Source organism: Bos grunniens, chromosome 5 (genome assembly GCF_055505025.1).
Source record: "Bos grunniens cultivar Pamir isolate PY7600 chromosome 5, Bosgru_T2T1.0, whole genome shotgun sequence".
NCBI lineage: Eukaryota > Metazoa > Chordata > Mammalia > Artiodactyla > Bovidae > Bos > Bos grunniens.
In genome coordinates this window covers 36,930,563-36,958,311 of record NC_141169.1, presented here as the reverse complement: position 1 = coordinate 36,958,311, position 27,749 = coordinate 36,930,563, and the positions used below count along the sequence as shown (strand labels likewise).

The following is a 27,749-nucleotide window of genomic DNA, read 5'->3' as shown; positions in this document are numbered from 1 at the left end:
CTTCCCTTTGTTCATTCTGTTAAATATCATGAATCTTTTTTGATTGAAGATACAATCTATAGGCAGTAGTCTGAGTGAGAAAATAAAATCTTGTAATTGTAAAGTGTCATGAAGAAAATAAATGATAAAGTCATTAATAAATAAGTTTCCTTTAAAAGTAAATGAAACAAGTGTTTTTCCTTTTGAATTCATATCACTTGCATTCACAATTACCAAAGTCATTAACAATTTAAAGAAAAAAACTGAAAGTTTATATTAAGACTACTTATACTTGAATCTTCAGATTCAGTAGTACAACCACATCACACACAAAGTTGGTGTAAGCCCTGAGTTAGACAAAGGTATAATAAATTCACAGTGTTACTCAGTGATGGTCCATGAACTTGCTTTGGTTCTCATCAACCAAGAGAAGCTTGGGAGTTCTATCCAAGAAGTGATGTTGAAAAGAGAGTATAAAGAAGAAATGAGTGAATATTTCCTGGAGACTGGGCTCCTCACCCTCTGTTCTGATTTCATCTTAGTCACTAGCATGCCAGTGAATGTTTTTAGAGACCATTTCTTAGATGTTGTATAGCACATCAAGATGGGCTTGCCTGAGAACTGGTGTGCCTTCCACAGAAACTCCAGTAGTATTGAAGGGGTCACTGATCCAGAAGACATCCCCCCTCTACCCAGTCAAAATCTTTCATCATAAATGATTAAATCTCACCCATTCCATTCCAGTCAGATCATTGTTGGAAGTCACACTTAAATGTAATGTTAACACTTTAAAAGAGCATGAAAAAGTATATTTTAATTGATTATGAAAATGTTTCCTTACTCAATTCAGTGTATCTCATCCTATATATTTTCTTAATCTTGAATTTGTTTTGTTTTCATTTGAACTCTATAAATTAAATATATAATTAATGAAAACTATTCTCTTAAAAGGAAGGTATATTTTGTGAAAAAAGGAACATGTGTGTGTACATACACAATACATTTTCTTTTATTAGAAAAAGTAGATTCCCCATCTATCAGCTTTTTAAAAATACTTTTGTAATTGGTTATTTACTTAGATTATTTTTAATATTTGAAATTATTAATATGAGATGTAGCCAGTGAGCAGTTTACTTTGTTAATGCATTTTTGTGCTTTTTAAAATTGAAGCATAGTTGATTTACAGTATTATATTAGTTTCAGGTGTACAACATAATTCAGTATTTTATAGATTATACTCTATTTAAAGTTATAAAATATTGACTATATTCCCCGTGTTGTACAATATATCATTTTAGCTTATTTATTTTATATATAAGAATTTGTACCTGTTATCCTCTTACCCCTATCTAGCTGTTAATGCATTTGTAAAAACAAGCATGCATTTATATCAATTCATTTCCTTGTATCTTCTTTGAGCAAATATTTTGAAGTCTTTTATGTAAAAGATTCTTAAGGCATTAAAAAGGCAACAAAAACAAATCTTCACTTTCCAGAATTTTAAAATGTAGAGAAGAGAGGGAAATAGTACATAAATGAGTAAAATAGAAGGTGGAAAGGGATCTGTGACATAAGAAGGATGACTCAAGAACCACAGTTGGAAGGAACAGGGAAAAGCATCACAGCGGTGATGTGACTTTACCCAAGATGTCAGGATCTGTGCGTGTGAGAAAAAGAGGTATAGCATTTTTGAGAAAATGCTGGATAATTAGAATAAATGTGCCATGTAAAGGGTTCAAGTCATGGGACTTCCTTGGTGGTCCATTTTTAAAAAATCCACCTCCCAAAGCAGGAGACATGGGTTTGGTCCCTGATCTGGGAACTAAGATCCTACGTGCCTCGGGACAACTAGCCCATGTGCCACAGCTAGAGAAGAGCCAGCATGCCACAACGAAAGATCACACGGGCTGCTACTAAGACCTGATGTGGTGAAATAAATAAATAAATACATTTTTAAAAGGGTTCGTACCATTGAAAGGGAAAAGGGAGAAAAAAGAAATCACTATTTTGACTAGTAGTATAGGTAAAAATCTCAACACATCAGGAAATATTTGAATTTTGGAGTTTCTGATTTAGAAACATTTTAAAAGAATATGGCATTTAATTTAAATATTATGTTTTTGTTTCTATGGAGAAGTTAACAGTATCTTAAGATGCTTCCTTATATAAGATCATCTTGATGGATGTGTTTTAAAAAAAATAGCACTATTTGATATGTTGAACGACCTTGAATATGCTCATTCATTATGTAAAGTCAAATGAACTGTGAAAACTTTTAACTGAAGGAAATATATCCTTGTAATTTTTATCTCTGCATGTGTTCTAATTTTAAAATACATATTTTATTCTTAGAAAAATGTGGATTTTATATATATATATATAATTTATGTGTGTGTGTGTATTTAAAGCTGAATGGAAGATTTATTTATGAAAGTGCCTAATAAGTTTCTTTCATTGTTGCAGGTCACTGATATGATGCTTCAGGACAAACCCTATCCTGATTGGGGAAAATCTGCAAGAGCTTTCTGGAAGAAAGGAAATGTTAGAATCATTTTATTCTGGTAAGAGACTGTTTCATTTATTTTTTTTTTATTTTTTTTTTTCTGATTTTTTTATTTTTTTATTTTTTTTTTTCAGAGTATGCCCTTATTTATCTTTTTTTTTTTTTTATTCTTCCAATTTTATTTTATTTTTAAACTTTACATAATTGTATTAGTTTTGCCAAATATCAAAATGAATCCGCCACAGGTATACATGTGTTCCCCATCCCGAACCCTCCTCCCTCCTCCCTCCCCATACCATCCCTCTGGGCCGTCCCAGTGCACCAGCCCCAAGCATCCAGCATCGTGCATCGAACCTGGACTGGCAACTCGTTTCCTACATGATATTTTACATGTATGTTTCATTTATTGACTGTGTCTTGCCTCATTCACAAAGGACTTGAGTTGGATTTAGTTTTCTTTAAATATATAGAATTCTAACTAGAGAGGCATTTCTAGTGGACACTATGCTCCATCATTGAAATGATGGAAACCATTATCCTAACTAATCACTTTTTGCCTACACATTGTTGCATATACCCATTTACAAGAGATACATTTACTAATACAGTAAAGCAAATAAGATTTTATCAGAGGTAAGTAGGTTTTTGACTCAGTAAAAATAAGCTAGACTTTTCCGTGAAATCTGATATAAAATTCAGTAAATACTGAATTTCCAACATATTTGACAGGATGTAATTTTGCTTTGAAGAAATCGTACACGGAGGGAAATTCACTACAGATCACATCTGGCTCATTGGCACTTCTTTATGTAATTTCCTTTAGTTGTCCAGCCCAATTATTGCAATGAGAAAACAATCCATGTCTTATAGAACTTTGTTTTTTGGTGGAGTCAATGTTATTTATACATATTTGAACAAGCTTAGACAGAAATGGTAGGAATACAGAAACAGCAAGAAGGGCACTTCACCAGGCTGTGTGACACCACGCAAGCACGGGGATTCAACCTGATGCGTGAAAAGTTATCTACTCTGACACTCAGAAGCCTTGTAACTGATGATAATTTGAACTTCATAAATTGCATAAAGTGCATACTGCTTACCTGCATTTCAAAAAGAAAAAAGAAAATCTCTTTATTCTTGGATTTAATTCAGAGATTTTATTTTTTCATGTACAGACTCCAAAAATCATGGTCACTAAGTACTTGGAGGAAAGTATACACTCTAAGCTATCTTTATGCTTTAGCAATATTACTAAATATTGCTTTCGATATACAGTATTTTAAATTCAATTATTAGCAAGTAAACAAAAATAATTTTTTACTACTATAAAAATGAATATGATTTTGTAGATGTTTATTCACAACTTGTCTCTATGAGTCAAGTGTGGCCTATTTTTATGATGCATTTAACTTTATATCTTTTCCTATTTGTAAGCTCCCATGTAGCTTGACCAGATAATATATAATATAATAATTATAGCATGTATTTACTGAAGGTATGTTTTGCTCCAGTCTCTGTGCTGAGTATTTACTCATTTCATCCTGATAACCCTATAAGTGTTATTACTGTAAGTATAAGTCTCTGACTTTAAGGCTCCAATTCTTAATCTTTACACTAGACTATCTCTAGAAAAACCAAGGATACATTGGTGTGCAAATTCCAAATGATTATCCTTAATCATTATTTAGGTAATGATGCTAAATAAGAGTATGAAATTCTGGAAGTTTATTCTACCCTATAGAATTCTGTACAGGGATTTTAAGAACCACGATTTAAAAGGAGATAAACTCTAATATTGAAAGTGTTTATGGGCTATGTCTCTTTTAAAATATCCATTTACTGTGGAGGATTTCCCTGGCAGTCCAGTGGTCAAGACTCAGTGCTCCCATTGTAGGGCACATGGGTTCAATCCCTGGTCAAGGAAGTAAGATCCCACATGCCCCTTGGAGTGGCCAAAAATAAATGACTAAGATAGTCATTTATTTTTTTTTAAATCCATTTACTATGTTTACAGATATTTTGTATTATTAAATGTATCTGCAGAGGCAGCCCATTGATTATTGCAGGCTACAGTTGCAAAGAGTTGGGCACAACTAAGCAACTAACACACACTTTGTTTATTAGATAATATATTTGAGAGATGATTTTTCATTGTTATATTTCAGAGCATGGAGAGCATAAAACAACTGGAGGAAAATTTAAATACCAATTTGAACATATTTTTTCCTATTTTATCCACTACATATAGTCAGATTATCTTGACAACAGTATTCATGGTTTTAAAAAAAGGAAAATCTGATGTAAAAAGGTGAATAAGGAAATTATGTGGGAAACAAAGAAATCTCCTTTTTTGTTTCTACTTTTCAGATAAAAGGGATTTAGCAAGTATAAAGAACATTTGTTTTTTTAGCTCTAGGAGATAAAAATATAGAGATCATTGGCAAGGTTTTCAATGAAATAAAAGATAGTATTTACATACTCTGTGTCACCCATTCAAAAAGAGGTTTTGGGGTTTTTTTTTTGTTTTTCCCTAGTTAAGGAGAGATGAATTTATGTAAACAAAAGAAATCTGTAGTAAAGAAATTTTGCAAAGGAAAGGCTTTATAAGTTGCAGTGTGATTGTGTGCCAGAGTTTAAACATTACAACATGCAATTATGTTGTTGTAAACTTACCTTTTACCTATATGTAGCTGCTTTAACTCACATTTCTGATTCTGTCAGAAAGTGTTTCATTTACAACTATGTGGCTAAGTTCTTCCTTGATTCTTAGTAATAGATGTTTCTACACTGGAGGCAATGGTTCTTTCTTTCAGTAAATGTGTAAAGGTATATTTATTTCATGGGCCTTTAAGCCTTGGAGGAGACTCAACTGTGGTAGGTTTGAAAATACTAAATGCAAAAGGACAGACTATAGAACTACCCTTCCAAAGCCCCATTCCCAGGCCTTTTGTTAACTACAAAGAATACAAGTTTAAAATCTAAATCCTAAATTAATGCTGTAATGTGTGTGTGATCAGTTGTGTCTGATCTTTGCAACCTCATGGACTGTAGCCTTCCAGGCTTCTCTGTCCATGGAATTCTCCAGGCAAGAATACTGTGGTGGATAGCCATTCCTTGATCCAGGGGATCTTCCTGATCCAGAAATCGAACCCGAGTCTCCTGCGTTGCAGGATAATTCTTTATGTCTCAGCCACCAGGGAAGCCCCAAGTTAATGCCACATACTGTTCTAATTTCCAGAGGGACTCCCAAAGCCTATTTTCACTCACCTGTATCTGAAGTAAATGTACATAAACATGGACATAAAATAACAAGTAGGATAATACTTATGTTAGCGTCCATCTCCCTCCTCCATTTACTCTCTGGAGACATAATTTATATGCTTTTGAGGGAAAACATGTTGCAAAGATATTTCCCAAAGTCTTATATTAAAAAATAAGGGAAGACACTCTTCTGTAATTAGTAGGAGAATCAGTGGAAGAAGAAACTGGGAGAGCTGGTGGGTCATTCGAGCTTCACAGATACTTCAGTTCCTTGCCCTGGAGACACATTAAGAGGATTGCACTTTTTTGCACCCTCTGATCACATGACTTGTTTTGACCAATTAAAATGTGAGTGGAAGAGACATGGGTTACCTCTAAGTAGAAGCATTTAATTGCCAATGAGAAGCATTGAAAATGGCTCCTTTCTTGGTAGCCACTGTTGGAGTTTGAGTCTAGCTGGAGCCCTTGTCATTCAGGCTCCATGAATGACCAGAATAGAGCCAGCATCCTTAAAAACACATGTAGTGTAAGTGAGGAATAAGTCTTTGCAAATGTTAAGCCACTGAGATTTGGGGATGTTTGATAGGGCAACAAAAACCAGCCTGTCCTTATGTACCCTAAAAAGTGGAGTGCTGTCACAGCAGAAGGTGAAAATTTTTCTCTTTTAAGGGCTGGAGAGAAAATGGCAAGGAAACCAATGATGAAGGCTAGAAAGATGGCAGTGCAGATGTTATAGTGCCAAAGCATTTGGTAAAAATTGTGGCCTGTGATTAATTAGATGCTTAGACTTGGAAAGCATAGTGTATGGCTATGTGTGTCTGGATATAACCGACCTCTTCCATTCTACTCTGTTGCATAGAAGAGATTGCATTTCATTTTTTCTGTATTTGATGATTCAGTTCAGTTTAGTCACTCAGTCATGTCCAGCTCTTTCAACTCCATGGACTGCAGCATGCCAGGCTTCTCTATCACCAACTCAAACTAATGTCCATCCAGTTGGTGATGCCATGCAACCACCTCATCCTCTGTCATTCCCTTCTGCTGCCTTCAATCTTTCCCAGCATTAGAATCTTTTCCAATGAGTCAGTTCTTTGCATCATGTGGCCAAAGTTTTGGAGTTTCAGTTTCAGCATCAGTCTTTCCAATGAATATTCAGGACTGATTTCCTTAAGGATTAATTGGTTGGATCTCCTTGCAGTCCAAGGGACTCTCAAGAGTCTTCCCCAACACCACAGTTCAAAAGCATCAAATCTTGGGTGCTCATCTTTCTTTGTAGTCCTACTCTCACATCCATACACGACTACTGGAAAAAACATAGCTTTGACTAAACGGACCTTTGTTGATAAAGTAAGGTCTCTGCTTTTTAATATGCTATCTAGGTTGGTCAAAGCTTTTCTTCCAAGGAGCAAGAGTCTTTTAATTTCATGGCTGCAGTCACCATCTTCAGTGATTTTGGAGCCCAAAAAAATAAAGTCTCTCCCTATTTCCATTGTTTCCCATCTATTTGCCATGAATTGATGGGACTGGATGCCATGATCTTAGCTTTTTGAAGGTTGAGTTTTAAACTAACTTTTTCACTTTATATATTTTTTTTAAAGTACTTTGTCTAGTGCCCTTATGGTTTGGGCTGGGAACTTTTGATCATGATTATCTTTATTCTTGACTGAGAAACAAATGAGCTGATGCTGGTTTTTCTACTTTGAGTATTATGGTTATTACTCAAGTCTAACAAGGTTATTTGACCAGACAAGAGCTAATCAAGAAATTATTATTGTCTTAATATATATGTGTGGGAGAGTAACATGATAACAATAATAATAAATGAAATAAAGTAATAAAAAGGACTGGAGAATTAGGGAAATATCAGTCAGAAGGGTTTTAGTAATAGCTTTACTAATATCCAGATTTATGTCCTATATTTCTACTTTGAGTTTCCACTCTCTTTTCTGTAAAAGGGATGTTTGTTACTTCATGCAGTCCTTTTCAGCTCTGCAGTGCTATTTTTTATTGTAAGATTAAGGTGTTAGAGAGTAATTCTGTCTGCTTTACTCCAGAGAGCAGAATATGGACTGCTTTAGTCTGAATGTTTGTGTCCCTCCAAAATTCCTATGTTGAACTCTCGATGTCCTCTGTAGGACCTTTGGGAGGTGCTTAGGTGGTGATGGTGGTGCCTGTAGAAATGGGACTGGTGCATTTATAAAAAAAGGCCACAGCCCGTTCTACCATGTGAGGACACACTGAGAAGGCACCAGTTATAAATTAGGAAGGAGGGTCTCACCAAACTTGACCATGCTGATACCTTCGTCTTGGACTTCAGGCCTCCAGAATTGTGAGAAATAGATGTCTGGTGTATATGTGTCACCCAGTGTGTGATACTTTGCCATTACAGCCCAAGTGGACTAAGATATGAGTCAATGAGTGTAAGTCCCATGAAACAGATTTAGGTCCAAGTATGAAAGAATGCCCTAATAACATGAGCCTCTGAGTGCTGAATGAGCCTGCCTGATGTCCTGCTAAATTCCCCATCAGTGGAAGTATTCCTGCTAAGACTACTACATAATCCTTCAGGGATGCTATACAGGATTTTCACATTGAATGAGAAAAAAGATAAATCACTTAAAATTTTCATCAAACTTCAAGATTCTCTGACTCTACATTTTTAACTAGAAAAGTACTGCATACTGATTTTTAATAGAGAGGATACTAATTATAATTTAATATGTTCTGTATAATTCCATCATCATTATAGCAAAATTTTTGCAGTAGACAATAATTCATGAAAGGTTCCAGGGGCAACTAGAGTATGCACAGTTTTTTTTGCCTCACTTCCCAAGTAATAAATGAGCCCATATCTTCTCTCTGGATGGATTTTGTCTTTTTGCCTTCAGCCTTCCTTCCACATCAACATGCCTCTTTATGCAGTTGTCTATCTTTAATTAAAAGCTGCCTCTGTGAGGAAAAGCAGAACATTTTTAGCCCAGGTCATGTAACTGTACCTATTGAATCAGTCACCTTCACCTTATACACTACACTAAGTTAACAGGCTCTATTTAAATCTGGCTACTTCACAGTGCATGGATCCAAGGATATGCTTCACCTGGTTTTCTTGTTAAATGTTGAGTTTCCTATTGCTGGATAAATAGATGATTGATGTTGCATTACTGTTTTGTCAGACTGATGTGTTATATCACTTGGTGATTTTCATGTAAAAAGTAGATTTTATATTTATGCCTTAGGGATTTAACTCTCAATCATATATTTATGCCTGGCCATTAATACCCATGCCCTTCGATACATAATTTTGCTGAATTAAAAAAAAGTCCTATTGTCATTAACTTATTTAAGTAAATGCTTAAGCACTGGGTACAATATGGTTAGAAGTAGTTAGAAGCACAACTGGAGCAGGTTGCCTGACTTTCAGTCCTGGCTTTATTACTTACCATGTGTGTCAGTTGTTACTACTTTGTTTTACCTGGTATTATGGTATGTTCACTTCATGGGAAATAGATGGGGAAACAGTGGTAACAGTGTCAGACTTTATTTTTCTGGGCTCCAAAAACACTGCAGATGGTGACTGCAGCCATGAAATTAAAAGACGCTTACTCCTTGGAAGGAAAGTTATGACCAACCTAGATGGCATATTCAAAAGTAGAGACATTACTTTGCCAACAAAGGTTCGTCTAGTCAAGGCTATGGTTTTTCCTGTGGTCATGTATGGATGTGAGAGTTGGACTGTGAGCCCAGAAGAATTAATGCTTTTGAACTGTGGTGTTGGAGAAGACTCTTGAGAGTCCCTTGGACTGCAAGGAGATCCAACCAGTCCATTCTGAAGATCAGCCCTGGATTTCTTTGGAAGGAATGATGCTAAAGCTGAAACTCCAGTACTTTGGCCACCTCATGCGAAGAGTTGACTCACTGGAAAAGACTGTGATGCTGGGAGGGATTGGGGGCAAGAGGAGAAGGGGACGACAGAGGATGAGATGGCAGGATGGCATCACTGACTCGATGGACGTGAGTCTGGGTGAACTCTGGGAGTTGGTGATGGGCAGGGAGGCCTGGCGTGCTGCGATTCATGGGGTTGCAAAGAGTCGGACACGACTGAGCGACTGAACTGAACTGAATGGTATGTTATGGAAACAATGGCAGCTTTTGTTTTCTTGGGCTCCAAAATCACTGAGGATGCTGACTGCAGCCATGAAATTAAAAGACGCTTGCTCTTTGGAAGAAAAGTTATGACACACCTATGTATGCACAATTGCTCAGTCATGTCTGACTCTTTGTGACCCCGTGGACTGTAGTCCACAGGCTCCTCTGTCCATGGAATTTTCCAGGCAAGAATACTGGAGTGTGTTGCCATTTATTTCTCCAAAGAAAAACCTAGACAGCGTATTAAAAAGCAGAGACATCATGTTGCTGACAAAGGTTCCTATAGTTAAAGCTATGGTTTTTCCGGTAGTCATGTATGGATGTTGAACCACAAAGAAAGCTGAGTGCCAAAGAACTGATGCTTTCAAATTGTGAGCTGGAGAAGACTCTTGAGAGTCCTTTGGAAAGCAATGAGATCAAACCAGTATATCCTGAAAAAAATCAACCCTGAATATTCACTGAAAGGACTGATGCTGAAACTGAAGCTACAATACTTTGGCCACCTGATGCAAACTGGTGACTCCCTGGAAAAGACCTTGATGCTGGGAAGGATTGAGGGCAGGAGGAGAAGGGGGCAACAGAGGATGAGATGGTTGGATGGCATCACTGACTCCATGGACATGAGTTTGAGCAAACTCAGAGAGATAGTGAAGGACAGGGAAGCCTAGTGTGCTGCAGTCCATGGGCTTGAAAAGAGTTGGACACAAATGAGCAAATGAACAACAGGAGATGTTACAACTGGTATTATGAGCACCAGGTGCTCTCTATGATGCTGAGAATACAACTTTGAAAGAGAAAATAAGGACTCTGACAGCATAATGTTCTGTCCTGTGAGAAATATGGTAGTAGGAGGAAATACCTACCAACTGTAAGTGCTGTGATATTGTTTGAGGTGAGCTATAGGGATGGTTTAACTAGGGGTGAGATGTCATCCAGGATAAGGAGTAGCCAGAAACATGATGATTGGTTAGGTATGTGGAAGTTCAGGGTATTGTTGAGTGGTTAGGCCTGAGCCACTAAAAGGATGATTATGGTACTCACTAAGATAGGAGATCCCGGTGGAGGACTAAGTCTTAAGTAGAGGTGTACCAAATCCAGACTTGAGCATGTTCTTGTACTAATTGAGATACCTACTATGCAGTTCTCTATATGGACGTGAAGCTAAGGAGTGATGTCTGAGACAAAAATACAACTAACGTTTGTATTTTGATTTACATTTTTATACTTTTGTAGATGTCATTATCTACATATATACAGTGTTTGAGTGAGTGTAGAATAAAAAGAGGGCTTCCCAGGTGACACTAGAGGTAAAGAACTGCCTGCCAATGCAGGACTCATAAGAGAATGGGTTCGATTCCTGAGTCAGGAAAATCCCCTGGAGAAGGGCATGGCAACCCACTCCAGTATTCTTACCTGAAGAATCCCATGGTTAGAGGAGCCTGGCAGGCTATGGTCCATAGGGTTGCAAAGAGTATGGCACAACTGAAGCGACTTAGCGCGTGTGCGCGCGCGCGCGCACACACACACACACACACACACACACACAGAGTGAAAAGATCTGCTAGAATAAACCTGCAGAGCTCTTTTATTTAGGAGCAGGCAGAAGAGGCATCTTCAGAGAAGACAGAGAAAGAGGGGACAAAAAGAATGAAAATTCCAAAAAAGGTGTTTCATGGATTCCAAGAAAAGAGAGAATGTCAAGAGACAATTATGTCAACAGTGAAATGCTGGTGATATATCAAATAAGATCAAAATGCAAAGTGTCAATGGGACTTCACTCTAAAATTACCATCAGTGATGAGCTTGACAAGAATGGTTTTCTGGAATGTTGCTGATAGATTCCAGATTTGTACCTCTCTTGTATCAAGGGTAAACCCATGTTTAGAAGAGGAGGAAAGAAGAACAGTGAGGTAATTCAGAAGGTAAGAGAGAAAATTAGAGGAACATTTATATTTAAAAATTAATGTTTCCCAGGAAAATTTAAATATAGTTTACTGATTTGGTTATTAATGTATTTGTTTCATCCAGAGCATATTCATTTTTCCCCCAAGAGATAGAGTTCATATCAAATTATTTGCTGCCCAGATATTGAATGAAAAGCTCTTAAATTCTGTGGTGACAATTTGCTGTTTGTTATTTTCATGTTTTAGTAGGAAGATAGAGAATAAATAGTTAATAGAGTTTTAAATTAAAAATCTTTAAAAGTTTAAAGAAATGTATTAAAGTCAAATGGTGACTCAGTTCTCTCCATATTTCTGCTCAGATCACATTACTTGAGAGCATGACAGCATCTTACCATGTCCCTAGGACTGTGTTCCTGGTACACAGTAAACATTAAATATACCCTTGTCATGTTGACTACTTTGGTGAGGACTGTCAAATCTAAGATACTCTATGACATTACTGAAAATTTCTTCAGATAGAAGACTTCACTGAAAATGATGAGGATAATTAAAAGTATTTTGACTTTTTGATTAACTGATATGTTTATAAGAAGACTGATAGTGCTTAGGAGTTATTTTCTGAAAAATGTTTAGAAATGTTTAAGTTTAAAAAAATCATCTTGGTTATAAATTATGTGCTTTACCTACACTAAATTGTCAATTAAAATATCATGGGATATGTTTCTACGGAGACTTAACATTAGCCACACACTGACCCTGAAAATTTTAAATTTAGGATCTTTCCCTCATCTCTTAAAGGTGAGTTAAGTTTAAGGAAAACGAATTCAGTAAATTGGTGTATCTTACTTACTAGTACTTCCCTCTTATGGGGCTTCCCAGGTGGCACTAGTGGTAAAGAACCTGCCTGCCAGTGCAGGACAAGTAAGGGATGTGGGTTCTGTCACTGAGTGGGGAGGATCCCCTGGAGGATGGCATGGAAACCCACTCCAGTATTCTTGCCTGGAGAATCCCATGGATGGAGGAGTGTGCCAGGCTACAGTCCATAGGGTCACAGAGTCGGACACAACTGAAGGAACTTAGCACACATGAACCTCCCCATTATAGGCTTTTACTTTAATTGCTAAGCCTGGAATAGCAACCCTGAGCCCAGGAACAATCCTTTGATTTATAAATCTTTGAAAGAAAATGCCCTTTAATAATGGGTTGGAAATACTGCATAGTTTTTCTGTGTAACAGTTATTGATAGAACAGAATTATTCCTCTTGTTTTAAATTTACTGGTCATATGGAGTACTCCCCTGGGCTGGGAGGCCTATACTTTCTAAAGTATAGGTCATGTTTTCTAAGGTCCCTGAGTTCACATATAATAGTATAAATGCACAAAATTAATATAGAAACAATAAATTCTAGAAGAAAAAAAGCAGCATTTAACCAAGTTTAGTGACTCAATTCATCTCAGCAGTGTAGGAACCCTTGCTGGTCTTTTCCTTCTTTCTCATTAATGCACCCTATCCCACTTTCTCTAATAGAGTAAAAATGCAAGTCTTTCATATTAACAAAATTCCAAGTATTTCTATGACTCTACCTATTAGAAAGCTCAAATATTGTCTTCACTCTTGCTATTTCCCTAGTAACTATTAGTAGAATATTTTAAGGTATTTATCTTCATCCTGTATATATATTTATATGCAAAGTACCACAGTACAAATGCCTTAAACTGTCTCTTCTAGCATAAAAAGTCCTCCTTAAAAAAAAAGTGTTTGTTTTTGTGGGCTTTGGTCAAAACCTGCCTGTTAGAATTAAAGTTTCCTATTCAGGAGATAATTAGTATTTCAGAAGAGCTGTCAATCTTTATTTAAATTACTCCCATCCTAACTGTCCATCAGCTTTTTGCAGTCTGAATGAGACAACAACAAAGTCTCAGTGTCACCAAGTACAGCTGGTTGTTTAGTGCCCATGATTTATTTTGGTTTACATTCAGTGCTGAGATGGGCGAGCCACCAACTCAGTCTCTGTGGTATATCATTCACTGTTGGAAGCTCACAATTGATTGGTTTTCAAACCAGGATTGCTGGTAAATTATACTTCAACGTTCTCTGCAAGGCAGATCTTTTACTGTTATCAACAGTGATAACATTGTTTATTTCATGAGCCACTGATCAAAACTAAGGCAGTTAAAGAATACAGGGCAAGGTTCATCCAAGACAAGCTGAGGCCTGGGACAGTCATCACCCATGTACAGTTTCTTTCTTTCTGAATTCCCCCCAGCAGTTCTGGTTCCTTAATGCCCCCTCTTGTTTTCAGAATATCCTATTCCTACATTTTCCCCTGCTGGGCAGATCTCCCTGTACCTTCTTGCTTTAGAAGAAAGAATGGATTCATTAACCATGTTAAAGACTGAACTGCTTTGATGCTTGATGTTGCACCTGGGAAGCTTTCTGATGAACTAGAGATAGAATGTATAGGCAAGTGTCAGATCAGATGAGACTAAGTTTGTTCTCACATGTGTATTTTTAGCCTAAAGTGAAATTGAAAGTTGTTCAGTCATGTCTGACTCTTTGCAATCCCATGGATTTCTCCAGGCCATGGAATTCTCCAGGCCAGAATACAGGAAAGAATACAGCCTTTCCTTTCTCCAGGTAATCTTCCCAACCCAGGGATCAAATCCAGGTCTTCTGCATTGCAGGCAGATTCTTTAACAGCTGAACCATACAGGAAGCCCAAGAATACTGGAGTGGTAGAGTGGGTAGCCTATCCCTTCTCCAGCGGATATTCCCGACCCAGGAATAGAACCAGGGTCTCCTGCATTGCAGGCAGATTCATTACCAACTGAACTATCAGGGAAGCCCTTTATTTAGCCTAAATGTTAAATAAAATCTGATTATAATGGCTGGGCATATGAGTGACTCACATTTCAGAAACCAAACAAGAACCAGTGTCTTTATGTGTAAGCTGGACAAAGCTTTGCTCCGGAGTGATCAACGAAACATGCAAGCTTGTCTCACTCATTTATTCATCAAATGGTAAAGAATCTGCCTGCAATGCAGGAGACCAAACCTGGGTTGGAAAGATGCCCTGGAGAAGGGAATAGCAACCTACTCCAGTATTCTTGCCTGGAGAACTCCATGGACAGAGGAGCCTGGTGGTCTACAGTCTGTGGAGTCACAAAGAGTCAGACACAACTGAGTGAATAACACACTATTGCCTGTATTAGGCTTTCTAATGTGAATGCAACAGTAAACAGGAAACATACATAGTTCTTGCCTCACATGATTTGCTGTCTTTCTTACCAACTAGATTGTTGATTTAGTAAAAATAAATAAGCAAATAAAATTATAAATAATGATAAGTTCTAAGAAGAAAACAAATACCAGGTATTGTAACCTTTTCCAATTCTCTCCCTCTTCAGCTCATATTTCTTGAAAGGATTGCCCACATTTACTGTCCACCTTGGGCTTCCCTGGTGGCTCAGTGGTAAAGAATCTGCCTGCAATGCAGGAGATTTGGTTCCCATCCCTGGATTAGGAAGGACCCCTGGAGGAGGAAATGGCAGCCCACTCCAATATTCTTGCCTGGGAAATCCCATGGATAGAGGAGTCTGGTGGGTATAGTCCTTAGGGTCAAAAAGAGTCAGCCATGACTGAAGTAACTTAGCATGCATACACTCTCTACCTTGCCATTTGCCAATTACACTGTCATCTCTACTCTTCTTCTACTCCATGGTGGTTTCTTGTCATCAGTTCTCCTGAATTTCAGCTTTTGTCAGATTATATTGTACAAACCAACACTGTTTTTGAGGTTAACCAAGCACTTCTGACTTTGGTGGGCCATCTTTTATTTTAAGATGGTCAATTATGGAAGGACATAGTTGAGAAGTATTATCTTGACTTTTTAAATGTTCTTTGGTTCAAAACAGAAAGGGGAACTTTTGCATATGGGTATTAGACATTATGTTATTTTCCTAAATATAAAATGTCATTTTAAAAAACTTTATACCAGTATTGTTGTTGTTGTTCAGCTGCTAAGTTGTGCCCATCTCTTTGTGATTCCATGTACTGCAACATGCCAGGCTTCCCTGTCCTTCATTATCTTTCAGAGTATGCTCAAACTCATGTCCGTTGAGTCAGGGATGTCATCTAACCATTCCATCTTCTGTTGCCCACTTCTCCTCCCACCCTCAGTCTTTCCCAGAATCAGGATCTTTTCCAATGAGTCAGTTCTTCACATCAGGTGGCCAAAGTGGTCTTCAGCATCCAGTAAATATTAGGGGTTGATTCCCTTTAGGATTAACTACTTTGATCTCCTTGCTGTCCAGGGGACTCTCAGAGTCTTATATAACACCACAATCTGAAAGCATCAAAGCATCTTTGGGGCTCAGCCTTCTTTATAGTACAGCTCTCATATCCATACATGACTACTGGAAAAACCATATATTTGACTATCCTTTTCATTGTTATTTAGAATAAGAATGAAACTCCAGAAAAGCACTTTTTCTTCATTTTTTAAATTAGTACATATGTGTTGCATGGTCTCTCACTTTGTACAGGGCCTTGTATTTTAGTATTTACAAACTTCTGAGTTTTATTTTTTATTTTATTTTATTTTATTTTTGTTTCATTTTTCTAATAAGCAAACAGCATTTTTCCTCTTGGCTTGATTTACTTATTATTTATTTTTATTTTTTTAATAAAAATTTATTTATTTTAATTGGAGGCTAATTACTTTACAATATTGTATTGGTTTTGCCATACATTGACATGAATCCGCCATGGGTGTACATGTGTTCCCCATCCTGAACCCCCCTCCCACCTCCCTCCCTATCCCCTCCCTCTGGGTCATCCCAGTGCACCAGCCCCGAGCACTCCGTATCATGCATCCAACCTGGACTGGCAATTCGTTTCACATATGATAATATACATGTTTCAATGCCATTCTCCCAAATCATCCCACCCTTGCCCTCTCCCACAGAGTCCAAAAGACTGTTCTATACATCTGTGTCTCTTTTGTCTTGTATACAGGGTTATCATTACCATCTTTCTAAATGCCATATATATGTGCTAGTATAACTGTATTGGTGTTTTTCTTTCTGGCTTACTTCACTCTGTATAATAGGCTCCAGTTTCATCCACCTCATTAGAACTGGTTCAAATGTATTCTTTTTAATGGCTGAGTAATACTCCATTGTGTATATGTACCATCGTTTTGTCATCCATTCGTCTGCTGATGGACATCTAGGTTGCTTCCATGTCCTGGCTATTATAAACGGTGCTGCGATGAACATTGGGGTACACTGTCTCTTTCAGTTCTGGTTTCCTTGGTGTGTATGCCCAGCAGTGGGATTGCTGGGTCATATGGCAGTTCTATTTCCACTTTTTTAAAGAATCTCTACACTGTTCTCCACAGTGGCTATACTAGTTTGCATTCCCACCAACAGTGTAAGAGGGCTCTCTTTTCTCCACACCCTCTCCAGCATTTATTGCTTGTAGACTTTTGGATCGCAGCCATTCTGACTGGAATGAAATGGTACCTCATTGTGGTTTTGATTTGCATTTCTCTGATAATGAGTGATGTTGAGCATCTTTTCATGTGTTTGTTAGCCATCTGTATGTCTTCTTTGCAGAAATGTCTGTTTATTTCTTTGGCCCATTTTTTGACTGTGTCATTTATTTTTCTGGAATTGAGCTGCAGGAGTTGCTTGTATATTTTTGAGATTAATTCTTTGTCAGTTGCTTCATTTGCTATTATTTTCTCCCATTCTGAAGGCTGTCTTTTCACCTTGCTTATAGTTTCCTTTGTTGTGCAGAAGCCTTTAATTTTAATTAGGTCTCATTTGTTTATTTTTGCTTTTATTTCCAATATTCTGGGAGGTGGGTCATAGAGGATCCTGCTGTGATTTATGTTGGAGAGTGTTTTGCCTATGTTCTCCTCTTGGAATTTTATAGTTTCTGGTCTTACACTTAGATCTTTAATCCATTTTGAGTTTATTTTTGTGTATGGTGTTAGAAAGTGTTCTAGTTTCATTCTTTTACAAGTGGTTGACCAGTTTTCCCAGCACCACTTATTAAAGAGGTTGTCTTTTCTCTATTGTATATTCTTGCCTCCTTTGTCAAAGATAAGGTGTCCATAGGTGCATGGATTTATCTCTGGGTTTTCTGTTTTGTTCCATTGATCTATATTTCTGTCTTTGTGCCAGTGCCATACTGTCTTGATGACTGTGGCTTTGTAGTAGAGCCTGAAGTCAGGCAAGTTGATTCCTCCAGTTCCATTCTTCTTTCTCAAGATTGCTTTGGCTATTTGAGGTTTTTTGTATTTCCATACAAATTGTGAAATTATTTGTTCTAGCTCTGTGAAGAATACCATTGGTAGCTTGATAGGGATTGCATTGAATCTATAGATTGCTTTGGGTAGCATACACATTTTCAGTATATTGATTCTTCTGATCCATGAACACAGTATATTTCTCCATCTATTTGTGTCCTCTTTGATTTCTTTCACCAGTGTTTTATGGTTTTCTATATATAGGTCTTTTGTTTCTTTAGGTAGATATATTTCTAAGTATTTTATTCTTTTCGTTGCAATGGTGAATGGAATTGTTTCCTTAATTTCTCTTTCTATTTTCTCATTAGCGTACAGGAATGCAAGGGATTTCTGTGTGTTGATTTTATATCCTGCAATTTTACTATATTCATCGATTAGCTCTAATAGTTTTCTGGTGGAGTCTTTAGGGTTTTCTATGTAGAGGATCATGTCATCTGCAAACAGTGAGAGTTTTACTTCTTCTTTTCCAATTTGGATTCCTTTTATTTCTTTTTCTGCTCTGATTGCTGTGACCAAGACTTCCAAAACTATGTTGAATAGTAGTGGTGAAAGTGGGCACCCTTGTCTTGTTCCTGATTTTAGGAGAAATGCTTTCAATTTTTCACCATTGAGGATAATGTTTGCTGTGGGTTTGTCATATATAGCCTTTATTATGAGGTATGTTCCTTCTATTCCTGCTTTCTGGAGGGTTTTTATCATAAATGGATGTTGAATTTTGTCAAAGGCTTTCTCTGCATCTATTGAGATAATCATATGGTTTTTATTTTTCAATTTGTTAATGTGGTGTATTATATTGATTGATTTGTGTATATTGAAGAATCTTTACATCCTTGGGATAAAGCCCACTTGGTCATGATGTATGATCTTTTTAAATGTTGTTGGATTCTGTTTGGTAGAATTTTGTTAAGGATTTTTGCATCTATGTTCATCAGTGATATTGGCCTGTAGTTTTCTTTTTTTTGTGGCATCTTTGTCAAGTTTTGGTATTAGGGTGATGGTGGCCTCATAGAATGAGTTTGGAAGTTTCCCTCTCTCTGAAATTTTCTGCAAGAGTTTGAGTAGAATAGGTGTTAGCTCTTCTCTAAATTTTTGATAGAATTCAGCTGTGAAGCCATCTCGTCCTGGGCTTTTGTTTGTTGGAAAATTTCTGATTAAAGTTTCCGTTTCCTTGCTTGTGATGGGTCTGTTAAGATTTTCTATTTCTTCCTGGTTCAGTTTTGAAAAGTTGTACTTTTCTAAGAATTTGTCCATTTCTTCCAAGTTGTCCATTTTATTGGCATATAGTTGCTGATAGTAGTCTCTTATGATCCTTTGTATTTCTGTGTTGTCTATTGTGATCTCTCCATTTTCATTTCTAATTTTATTGATTTGATTTTTCTCCCTTTGTTTCTTGGTGAGTCTGGCTAATGGTTTGTCAGTTTTATTTATCTTCTCAAGAAACAGCTTTTGGCTTTGTTGATTTTTGCTACGGTCTCTTTTGTTTCTTTTGCATTTATTTCTGCCCTAATTTTTAAGATTTATTTCCTTCTACTAACCCTGGGGTTCTTCATTTCCTCCTTTTCTAGTTGCTTTAGGTGTAGAGTTAAGTTATTTATTTGACTTTTTCTTGTTTCTTGAGGTATGCGTATATTGCTATGAACGTTCCCCTTAGCACTTTTTTTACAGTGTTCCACAGGTTTCGGGTTGTTGTGTTTTCATTTTCATTCGTTTCTGTGCATATTTTGATTTCTTCTGTGATTTGTTGGTTATTCAGCAGTGTGTTGTTCAGCCTCCATATGTTGGAATTTTTAATAGTTTTTCTCCTGTAATTGAGATCTAATCTTACTGCATTGTGGTCAGAGAAGATGCTTGGAATGATTTCAATTTTTTTGAATTTACCAAGGCTAGATTTATGGCCCAGGATGTGGTCTATCCTGGAGAAGGTTCTGTGTGTGCTTGAGAAAAAGGTGAAATTCATTGTTTTGGGATGAAATGTCCTATAGATATCAATTAGGTCTAACTGGTCTATTGTGAGATTTAAAGTTTGTGTTTCCTTGTTAATTTTCTGTTTAGTTGGTCTATCCATAGGTGTGAGTGGGGTATTAAAGTCTCCCACTATTATTCTGTTATTGTTAATTTCCCCTTTCATACTTGTTAGCATTTGTCTTACATATTGTGGTGCTCCTATGTTGGGTGCATATATATTTATAATTGTTATATCTTCTTCTTGGATTGATCCTTTGATCATTATATAGTGTCCTCCTTTGTCTCTTTTCACAGCCTTTGTTTAAAAGTCTATTTTATCTGATATGAGTATTGCTACTCCTGCTTTCTTTTGGTCTCTATTTGCATGGAATATCTTTTTCCAGCCCTTCACTTTCAGTCTGTATGTGGCCCTTGTTTTGAGATAGATCTCTTGTATACAACATATTTAGGGGTCTTGTTTTTGTATCCATTCAGCCAGTCTTTGTCTTTTGATTGGGACATTCAACCCATTTACGTTTAAGGTAATTATTGATAAGTATGATCCCATTGCCATTTACTTTATTGTTTTGGGTTTGAGTTTATACACCCTTTCTGTGTTTCCTGTGTAGAGAAGATCCTTTAGCATTTGTTGGAGAGCTGGTTTGGTGGAGCTGAATTCTCTCAGCTTTTGCTTGTCTGTAAAGCTTTTGATTTCTCCTTTGTATTTGAATGAGATCCTTGCTGGGTACAGTAATCTGGCCTGTAGGTTATTTTCTTTCATCTCTTAAAGTATGTCCTGCCATTCCCTCCTGGCCTGAAGAGTTTCTATGGAAAGATCAGCTGTTATCCTTATGGGAATCCCCTTGTGTGTTATTTGTTGTTTTTCCCTTGCTGCTTTTAATATTTGTTCTTTGTATTTGATCTTTGTTAATTTGATTAGTATGTGTCTTGGGGTGTTTCACCTTGGGTTTATCTTGTTTGGGACTCTCTGGGTTTCTTGGACTTGGGTGATTATTTCCTTCCCCATTTTAGGGAAGTTTTCAACTATTATCTCCTCAAGTATTTTCTTAGTCTTTCTTTTTGTCTTCTTCTTCTGGGACTCCTATGATTCGAATGTTGGGACGTTTAACATTGTCCCAGAGGTCTCTGAGGTTGTCCTCATTTCTTTTAATTCATTTTTCCTTTTTCCTCTCTGTTTCATTTATTTCTACCATTCTATCTTCTACCTCACTTATCCTATCTTCTGCCTCCATTATTCTACTGTTGGTTCCCTCCAGAGTGTTTTTTATCTCATTTATTGCATTATTCATTATATATTGACTCTTTTTTATTTCTTCTAAGTCCTTGTTAAACCTTTCTTGCATTTTCTCAATCCTTGTCTCCAGACTATTTATCTGTAACTCCATTTTGTCCTCAAGATTTTAGATCATTTTCACTATCATTATTCAGAATTCTTTATCAGGTAGATTCCCTATCTCTTCCTCTTTTGTTTGGTTTGGTGGGCATTTATCTTGTTCCTTTACCTGCTGGGTATTTCTCTGCCTTTTATCTTGTTAATATTGCTGTGTTGGGATGGCCTTTCTGTATTCTGGCACTTTCTGGTGTTCTCTTTATTGTGGAGTTTCCTTACTGTGGGTGGGGTTGGATGGGTGGCTTGTCAAGGTTTCCTGGTTAGGGAAACTTGTGTTGGTGTTCTGGTGGGTGGAGCTGAATTTCTTCTTTCTGGAGTGCAATGAAGTGTCCAGTAGAGTTTTGAAATGTCAGTGGATTTGGTGTGACCTTGGGCAGCCTGTATATTGAAGCTCAGGGCTATGTTCCTGTGTTGCTGGAGAATTTGCGTGGTATGTCTTGCTCTGGAACTTGTTGGCCCTTGTGTGGTGCTTGGTTTCAGTGTAGGTATGGAGGCGTTTGATGAGCTCCTATCGATTAATGTTCCCTGGAGTCAGAAGTTCTCTCCTGTTCTCAGGATTTGGACTTAAGCCTCCTGATTCTGGTTTTCAGTCTTATTCTCACAGTAGCCTCAAGACTTCTCCATCTCCTTTTGAAAACAATGGGCTACCTTTCTGGGTGCATGATGTCCTCTGCCAGCATTCAGAAGTTGTTTTGTGGAATTTACTCAGCGTTCAAATGTTCTTTCAATGAATTTCTGGGGAAGAAAGTGGTCTCCCTGTCCTATTCCTCTGCCATCTTAGGACCGCCTCCACTTCTGAGTTTTATAAATGGAATGAGGGGCTTTCATTTTCAGAGGATGTGTGGTTAGGGAGGAAAGATTTGGGATGCCTGAAAATTTGGAACAAAATATACTTCAAGAGATAAAATAAGAATGTTAAGAGACTTTAGAGGTAGGAGACAGATGTTACATAGGCATGTACTACAAACGGAATGCCTGTGTCTCTCCACAATTCATATGGTGAAACATAATCACCAGTGTGATGGCATTTGTAGGTGAGATCTTTGAGAGGGGATTAGGTCATGAGAGTGGAGGCCTCATGAATGGGGTTAGTGCTCTTAATAAGGAGGCTCCAGATTTCTTCCTCACCTCTTCCACTGAGTAAGGACACTGCAAGAAGCTGACTGGCATTGAGCCAGGAAGCAGGCTCTTCCCAGACTCTGAATCTTTGGGCGTCTTGATCTTGGATTCTCCAGACTTCAGAACTGTTAGAAATACTTTTCTGTTGTTTATAAGCCAGTCTATGGTATTTTGTGATAGCAAACCCACTAAGACAGTATGTGCAACATAAATAATACTTTAAATATTTTGCTGATTTGTATTACAAATCTCATGTTTTTATTTTGAAATATTTATAGCTTACAAAATTGTGAGAATATTAAAAAGAATTCCTGCATACCTTTCATCCATGTTCCTCAGCTGACAAATTTTAAAATCATTTGCTTTATCATTCTTTCTCACTTGCTATATAATTAGGTAAGGGTAATGTACTGAGATCAGTCCTGGGTGTTTACTGGAAGGACTGATGCTGAAGTTGAAACTCCAATACTTTGGCCACCTCATACTAAGAGTTGACTCATTGGAAAAGACTCTGATGCTGGCAGGGATTGGGGGCAGGAGGAGAAGGGGGCGACAGAGGATGAGATGGCTGGATGGCATCACCGACTCGATGGACATGAGTTTGGGTAAACTCCAGGAGTTGGTGATGGACAGGGAGGCCTGGTGTGCTGCGATTCATGGGGTCACAAACAGTCAGACACGCCTGAGCGACTGAACTGAACTGAACTGAATCTATTGATATTAATTTCCTGATTTGGACAATTAGACAGTAGTCATGTTAGAGAATGTCCTTCTTTCAGGAAAGGACAAGTACTCTATTGTATTTCCTAGAAGTATTTTCTTTTAAGAAAGAGTAATATTTTATTTCCTAAAACAAGGATATTTTCTCACACAGTTCAGGTGTCAAAATCAGAAAATTAACATTGATACGTTTTATTTATAGACCTTATTCCAAATTCACCAGTAGTCTCAATAATGTCCTTTATATGAAGAGAGAGAGTGGGAGATAAAAAAAAAAAAATTAAAAGATTGTTTTGTTTTAATCTGGTTTAGTACTCATTACAGAAATATGCAATATATTTATTTGTCAAACCTCTTTAGAATTCTTTAGATGCATGTTCTTTTATGAGTGCTGAAATAAAACATTTTCATTAATCTTTGAAGATTTATTAGAACTTTTTCAAGATTTGATGAGCTTTAGATAGCACATCACATTATAAATATTTTCTTATAATATGTACATTTAGAAATTGAATGTATTCTTAGTGTAACACATTTTCAGTTAGGCTCAGTGAACTTGTGAGAAGTAAATGCTGCTATCTGCCAATCTTCTTTAAACCTGTCCATATATTTGTTTTATGTAGTTCAGAATCAGCAGTACTTTAAGCAAGCATTCAATAAGCTGCTAAAATAGATTCCATGTTGGGCTCAAATTGTAGAAGAGAGAGAAAACGTGTATTGGATTTCAGCTCCCAAGATCCATGCAGTTGATTTGGACAAATCAAAATGCAAATACAGTTATTGCATGTCATATGAGATGGTTCATCAACAGAAATTATCTCATGCTGACCATGAGTTCCATTTGGAAATAGAACATTACAAAAGAGGATTAAAGTTGTCATGGAAATAGTCCCAGAGGAAATTGAATCTAATTAGGCCCTTGAAGAAAGCAGAAGTCAAGAAGCACAGAGAACTAGAACCTTCAGATCATGGAAGATTCAGCAAAAAGCAAAAAAGAGTACTTGTGAGAAAACTGGAATAGTTAGCATTCTTATGTCCACATGGATATCTGGCAAAAAGAAACATTTTTTATATATGAATAATCTTGTCATCTTTGGAAGGAATGATGCTAAAGCTGAAACTCCAATACTTTGGCCACCTCATGCGAAGAGTTGACTCATTGGAAAAGACTCTGATGCTGGGAGGGATTGGGGGCAGGAGAAGAAGGGGACGACAGAGGATGAGATGGCTGGATGGCATCACTGACTCGATGGACGTGAGTCTGAGTGAACTCCGGGAGTTGGTGATGGACAGGGAGGCCTGGTGTGCTGCGATTCATGGGGTCACAAAGAGTTGGACACAACTGAGCGACTGATCTGATCTGATCTGATCTGAATCTTGTCATAGGGCTGGGGTTTCTAAGCAGGAACTGTCCATAGTTCTTAGAGGCACTGGGCTGAGCTAAACACACTGACTGGGCCCATGAGGTGCACACACACATGGATTTACCTGAAAGGGCAAGGTTGCCTCTCAGGAACTGCCAGAGGCCTATTGACCATACTAGGCTCCAAACTCAGAGCCAGACAAGCAACAGTGTTGGCCGGATGCTGAGTGCCCGGGGGTTGAGGTGAAGATAATTAGAGGCCTCTAATCTCTAATGAGAGACAGGGATTTATAATTTCGGCTTTTATTCCCAATTATGTTAAGAAAGTTGGCATTTTTTGTGGTTTTCTTACCATGTTCCTCCAACTGTGAGTTCAAGGAAGGGATCATGTTTTGTTTTGCTCAGTATTCCCAGGGCCTACTGACTATGTAATAAACATTTGTTCAGTATCTGATGCCAGAATAAATGAGTACAATCTTCTTTGATAAACAAAACTGCTGCTGCTGCTGCTAAGTCACTTCAGTCGTGTCCGACTCTGCGTGACCCCATAGACGGCAGCCCACCAGGCTTCCCCATCTCTGGGATTCTCCAGGCAAGAATACTGGAGTGGGTTGCCATTTCCGTCTCCAATGCATGAAAGCGAAAAGTGAAAGTGAAGTCGCTCAGTCATGTCAGACTCTTAGCGACCCCATGGACTGCAGCCTACCAGGCTCCTCCGTCCATGGGATTTTCCAAGCAAGAGTACTGGAGTGGGGTGCCATTGCCTTCTCTGGATAAACAAAACTAGGGCCTTCTTACATTTTTTTAGTAGAGAATTGCCCTGGAATGAGGACATCCTGGTGTGTGTGGGAGGCTCATCTGTATGAGTAGCCCTAATTTCGTCCCTTGGGGTATTGCCTTTCCCTTGGGGTTCTCTCATTTATATTCCTGCCACCATCACCACAGCTTTGGCCAAGCATGATAAGAAACACATTTTTCATTTCTCTTTGTCATGGTTAATGAGTCCAAAATGTTCCAGAATACCAGTACAAAACATTAAACAAAAAGTATTTTAAGAATGTGAAGATGTCATAAGCACAGTCTGGTATCCTACATACAGGTCTGTGATCCTCTACCATCTCCTCTGTTCAGTTCAGTTCAGTCACTCAGTCACGTCTAACTCTTTGAGATCCCATGAACTGCAGCAGGCCAGTCCTCCCTGTCCATCACCAACTCCTGGAGTTTACTCAAACTCATGTCCACTGAGTCGGTGATGCCATCCAACCATCTCATCCTATGTCATCCCCTTCTTCTCCCTCCTTCAATCTTCCCCAGCATCAGGACCTTTTCCAATGAGTTAGTTCTTAGCATGAGGTGGCCAAAGTACTTGGAATTTCAGCTTTAGCATCATTCCTTCCAAAGAAATCCAGGGCTGATGTCCTTCAGAATGGACTGGTTGGATCTCCTTGCAGTCCAAGGGACTCTCAAGAGTCTTCTCCAACACCACAGTTCAAAAGCATCAATTCTTTGGCACTCAGCCTTCTTCACAGTCCAACTCTCACATCCATACATGACCACAGGAAAAACCATAGCCTTGACTAGACAGACCTTTGTTGGCAAAGTAATGTCTCTACTTTTGAATATGCTGTCTAGGTTGGTCATAACTTTCCTTCCACGGAGTAAGCGTCTTTTAATTTCATGGCTGCAGTCACCATCTGCAGTGATTTTGGAGCCCAGAAAAATAAAGTCTGATGCTGTTTCCACTGTTTCCCCATCTATTTCCCATGAAGTAATGGGACCGGATGCCATGATCTTCGTTTTCTGAATGTTGAGCTTTAAGCCAACTTTTTCACTCTCCACTTTCACTTTCATCAAGAGGCTTTTGAGTTCCTCTTCACTTTCTGCCATAAGGGTAGTGTCATCTGCATATCTGAGGTTATTGATATTTTTCCCGGTAGTCTTGATTCCAGCTTGTGCTTCTTTCAGCCCAGCGTTTCTCATGATGTACTCTGCATATGAGTTAAATAATCAGGGTGACAATATACAGCCTTGACGTACTCCTTTTCCTATTTAGAACCAGTCTGTTGTTCCATGTCCAGTTCTAACTGTTGCTTCCTGACCTGCATACAGATTTCTCAAGAGGCAGATCAGGTGGTCTGGTATTCCCATCTCTTTCGGAATTTTCCACGGTTTATTGGGATCCACACAGTCAAAGGCTTTGGCATAGTCAATAAAACAGAAATAGATGTTTTTCTGGAACTCTCTTGCTTTTTCCAAGATCCAGTGGATGTTGGCAATTTGATCTCTGGTTTCTCTGCCTTTTCTAAAACCAGCTTGAACATCTGGAAGTTCACAGTTTACATATTGCTGAAGCCTGGCTTGGAGAATTTTGAGCATTACTTTGCTAGCGTGTGAGATGAGTGCACTTGTGTGGTAGTTTGAGCATTCTTTGGCATTGCCTTTCTTTGGGATTGGAATGAAAACTGACCTTTTCCAGTCCTGTGGCCACTGCTGAGTTTTCCAAATTTGCTGGCATATTGAGTGTAGCACTTTCACAGCATCATCTTTCAGGATTTGAAATAGCTCAACTGGAATTCCATCACCTCCACTAGCTTTGTTTGTAGTGATGCTTTCTAAGGCCCACTTGACTTCACATTCCAGGATGTCTGGCTCTAGATGAGTGATCACACCATTATGATTATCTGGGTCATGAAATCTTTTTTGTACAGTTCTTCTGTATATTCTTGCCACTCCTTAATATCTTCTGCTTCTGTTAGGTCCGTACCATTTCTGTCCTTTATTGAGCCCATCTTTGAATGAAATGTTCCCTTGGTATCTCTAATTTTCTTTAAGAGATCTCTAGTCTTTCCCATTCTGTTGTTTTCCTCTATTTCTTTGCATTGATTGCTGAGGAAGGCTTTCATATCTCTTCTTGCTATTCTTTGGAACTCTGCCTTCAGATGCTTATATCTTTCCTTTTCTCCTTTGCTTTTTGCTTCTCTTCTTTTCACAGCTATTTGTAAGGCCTCCCCAGACAGCCATTTTGGTTTTTCACACCTCTTTTCCATGGGGATGGTCTTGATCCCTGCTCCTGTACAATATC

The 27,749-nt window shown here is 37.9% G+C and overlaps 1 protein-coding gene across 17 annotated transcripts in view; it reads left to right on the top strand.

Moving 5' to 3' along the window:
• Window positions 1–27,749, top strand: part of TMEM117 (transmembrane protein 117) — a 675,006-nt gene that overhangs the window by 388,950 nt on the left and 258,307 nt on the right. For all 17 annotated transcript variants that reach the window (XM_086399828.1, XM_086399818.1, XM_086399822.1 and 14 more), the window contains one exon: window positions 2,443–2,540. In XM_086399828.1, the coding sequence (XP_086255954.1) occupies window positions 2,443–2,540 (98 nt within the window). The remainder of the gene's footprint in view (window positions 1–2,442; window positions 2,541–27,749) is intronic.